The sequence below is a fragment of the Pteropus vampyrus genome, unplaced genomic scaffold, assembly GCF_000151845.1.
Source record: "Pteropus vampyrus isolate Shadow unplaced genomic scaffold, Pvam_2.0 Scaffold74, whole genome shotgun sequence".
In the NCBI taxonomy this organism is placed as follows: Eukaryota; Metazoa; Chordata; class Mammalia; order Chiroptera; family Pteropodidae; genus Pteropus; species Pteropus vampyrus.
Window position 1 is genome coordinate 545,107 of NW_011888855.1, and position 3,998 is coordinate 549,104.

The following is a 3,998-nucleotide window of genomic DNA, read 5'->3' on the forward strand; positions in this document are numbered from 1 at the left end:
TGCCATAGCAGCTAAATTAATCACAAGAATTCCTACCACCTTTTTCAGATGAATTTGAGGCCTGAGAGCAGTGGGTTGACCCAGGTTTCCCTCCTCCTGATCCCTAGGATTCTGCATGGGATGCTTTTGGTTGTCACAATGACTGGGAGACACTCTTGGCATTCAGCGGGCAGGCCAGGGAGATCAAACATATGAAACACATAGACGGACTTGCCCAGTGATGAATCATCTCATTGAGAATGCCAGTGCTGCCTGCATTGAGAAACACCATGCCCTGGGTTCAAATCTTGACTCAGCAACTTCCTCCTATCCCCCGGCCTCCTGGCCTCCACTGACACCTTGAAGACCAAGCATGAGATCATAGATGGAAGACTGGTTAGCCTGAAGCCAGAGGTAGGAAGGACGAGGCTTTTCAGAGCAGGAAGGAGAGGCTTCCTGGTGTTGTCCGACCCATGTCATAGATACTCTTGGCCCAAGAAATGTCCCAGTTGAAGGCCTGGCCTGACCAACAACTGTACTGCCTCCTGACCACGGAGATCCCGGGAGTAGGTGAGATGTGGGCTGGGCCTGGCTGCTGCCTTCTCATCCTTGACTCTGAGGATGAAAAAGCCCTGAGCCAACCTGACTTCTCTGAGCTGCCCTGGGCCACAAGACAGACTTGTGTTTGAGCTCAAAACAGGGCCAAAGATGGGCACCCAAAGGTTGTTTGTGACCTATATTTCTCTTCTGAGGGTCAAGCCCTACTCCCCTGTATGTGAGAGGACTTTTTGGTTAATTTGGAAAGAATCTTTTTTTCAATAATCATACGTAAGGTTCAATTCAGTTGTACAATTAAAAGAAAGAAACTCCATTCAGTTTGCAAGATGAAAAAGTTCTGGAGGTGGATGGTGGTGATGGTTACACAAGGTGAAAGTACTGAATGCCACTGATCTGTACATGTAAAAGTGGTAAAAATGGTAAATTTTATGTACTTGTTACCACAATGCAAAAGGAAAAAGAAATTCCAAATGTTCTTTAATAAAGACCTTGCCTTAAGCATTTTAGTTTTATGCGGGAAGAGATGAAATTGGCAAAGAGGGAGCAAAACAGAGGCTGTAACCCCAGGCCTGTTCTAGAGTTCAGAGAGACAGAAAGTCCCAGAACCACACCAGGAGGGGTCCTGTCTCTGTTATCCCACTTTCCCAGCCCTTTAGGGGGCGTTTTCCTCTCACTCCCTAGACTGGGAGTTAGGCAGACCTGAGCTGGAGTCCAGCCTGTGCGGCACACTTGCTGTGTGTCTGAGATCAAAGCCTTTTGCACTTCTGGGCCTCCGTTTCCTGGCCATGTACTTACTACAAGGCTCAGGAGGCCTCCCAACTCTCCTCCTGCCTAAACATTTTAAGACTCTCTTAGCGCTGATACAGCTCATGCTCATCCGGCCTAGAGTCCCAGTGAACACGCAGGAGGGTGCGCCGCATTTTATGCGCCGGGAAGGCCACTCAGAGACTCAGCCCGAGGACCCAGACGAGTCCTGCCGGAGCTCAGAGTCCTGCTCAGGTGCGGGAGCGCGGCGCGCTCACCTGGAGACCTTTCCGGTAGAAGGAAATCGATAGGAAGACCGCTTGGTTCGTTCGAGGAATAAATTTACTAACAAACACATAATGGACCGCAGCGGGGCGAGGCGGGGCCTCGGGCGCGGGGCGGGGCCTCGGGCGGGGCGGGGCCTCGGGCGCGGGGCGGGGCGGGGCAGGGCCGCGGCGCCTCTGTGCTCGTCTCGGTGGATTGCTGCCAGGCGCCATGGCTGCGAATCCGCGCGGGAAGGCCGAGACATTGGCTCGGAGGCGACGGCTGCTCAGGTACCAAGAGGGCAGTGTGGGCGGCGCTCACGCACGACGCACGCTTGGACGGCGCGGAGCTCGTTGACCCCAGTTCCGCCCGGCCTCGCCCGGCCCTAGCTGTCTATGTCTCGAGCCTCAGTCCTGCGCAGCGGGTCTGGGCAGCTGCTTCCCCCACCCCGCAGCCCGCGCTGCCGCTCATAAGCCCAGCCCACCTGCAGTCACTGCCGGACTCTTGGCAGCCTTTTCCCCCCGGAGATAGCTTTTGCCTGGCACCCGGGAGGACCGCGCCCAGGGGCGGCCCTAAACAGGACCTGGCCTGGACTGAGAGCGACCCAGCAAGGGACTAAAGTTCAGACGGAGGTTGGGGGTGGGGAGTCGTTTCATAAGCAGCCCTAGAGAACTTCTACCCTAGACCTGTGTAAGGGGCTCTTATCGGGACATAGGACGCGAGGCAGCCTCGGGCTTGAGCATGGGGTTGGCATCCAGCAGGGCAGCAGGGTCAATTGGCTGGCAAGGACCATTGAGGGCCGCGAGCCAGCCACCTAATGGGGGTGCCCTCCCTCACACCCATCCCAGCAAATAAAAACTGCCTTAGGTAGCCTTGTGGGTCTGGGGCAGCCACCTTTTCCTGGGACTCAAGGGACTGACGTGGGCACATACGGAAATGAATGAGACCACATAGCCTTCAAATGACTTAAGAAATTTAGTTTAGCAACTTACTCCCTCTTCTGCTTTCCAGTCAGTTCCCTATGGAGTGGGGGAACTAGAGGCAGGGAAGCAACACCGTGCCCTTCAAGCTTTTATCCTTTTGAGAAACTGGAAGGGGTGGGGAGGCCTGTGAAGGGTGGACTTCTCCCTTCAGGGCTTCAGACATGGCTGTCCACCCCTTGCCTGTCTCCACAGCTCTTCCTGCAGACTCTTTTTTCCCGAGGATCCTATTAAGATTGTCCGGGGCCAAGGGCAATACGTGTATGATGAACAGGGCACAGAATACATCGATTGCATCAACAATGTGGCTCACGGTCAGTACCATCCCCCAGGCCAGGAAAGGAGGCTGTGACTGTGAACTTGGTCCAAGGGTAGGCCTGAGGTGTGGAGTGGAGCGCTTGGGTCGAGCTGAGCAGAAGAGGCCCAGGCTTTCTGGTGTAGCCCTAGAAGTTTCCAAGTGGGATTTGTGTTAAACCTGGCAGCAGTCACAGACCAGATAATGGCAAGCACAGAGAGCAGCAGTCAGCCCAGCCATGACCAGCAACACAACAGGGTCCTGGCCAGGTACTGGGGGTCATGGCGGGGCTTCAGTCCCAGTGACCGTCTCAGGTCCTGGGAAAGGAAACTGAAGTAGGAATTTGGTTATCCAGTTGGAACTGCTAGGACTGATGAAGGGAAAGCAAGTCTCTGACTCAGCCGGCACCTTGGAGGTTAGTAAAGTGGAAGCTAAAAGCAGGGACTCTACTCTGGGTTCATTCCCTGTTCTCCACTTGTTAACTTGTAATCTTGAGCAAGTTGCTTAATGCTCTGTGCCCTAGTTTGCTCATCTGCAAAATAGATGTAATCATACCAGGTACCCACCTCAAGGTGTTTCAGAGGATTCAGTGAGTTAATTCATGTAATTTGCTTTGAGCATGCCTGGCACCTGGGGAGCTGCCAACATGTGTTTGCTGCTAGCATAACCTCTGGCAGTTGGCAGTCATTACCCCTAGCCCCCACTGACTGGTGAGGTCTACCCCAACCCCCTCCATACCCCATGCCATCCCCCGCCAAAGACACGGGTTTCTAGATAGGATTTCTGCAGTCTCAGGAAACCCTTTCTAGGTCTCACGTTCCAGAACTGGCATCTCTGTCTCCCACCCCCACACTGTCTTCAGAATCCCCTCTTTCCTCTCCATATCTCCCTCTATAACTGCATCTTCTCTGGCCGGGTTGGGACTGGGGGAGACCCAGTGGAATCGGCCAAGCAGGGCCGGCTGTGTGATGGAGGTGGCCCTCTTCCAGTTGGGCACTGCCACCCTCTCGTGGTCCAAGCGGCACATGAACAGAACCAGGTGCTCAACACCAACAGCCGGTACCTGCATGACAACATCGTGGATTACGCACAGAGGCTGTCCGAAACCCTGCCGGAGAAGCTCTGTGTTTTTTATTTCCTGAATTCTGGGTAAGTGCATTGCAGCCACCCCCAGCAAG

General features: G+C 54.3%; 1 protein-coding gene across 1 annotated transcript in view; it reads left to right on the plus strand.

Annotated features, from left to right (window-relative positions):
* Positions 1-1,730: 1,730 nt before the first annotated feature.
* The window catches only part of PHYKPL (5-phosphohydroxy-L-lysine phospho-lyase), a 22,319-nt gene continuing 20,051 nt past the window's right edge, over positions 1,731-3,998 (plus strand). Inside the window, exons 1-3 of the mRNA XM_023532001.1 lie at positions 1,731-1,835; positions 2,721-2,839; positions 3,810-3,969. Coding sequence (XP_023387769.1) covers positions 1,777-1,835; positions 2,721-2,839; positions 3,810-3,969 — 338 coding nt within the window. The 5' untranslated portion in view covers positions 1,731-1,776. The remainder of the gene's footprint in view (positions 1,836-2,720; positions 2,840-3,809; positions 3,970-3,998) is intronic.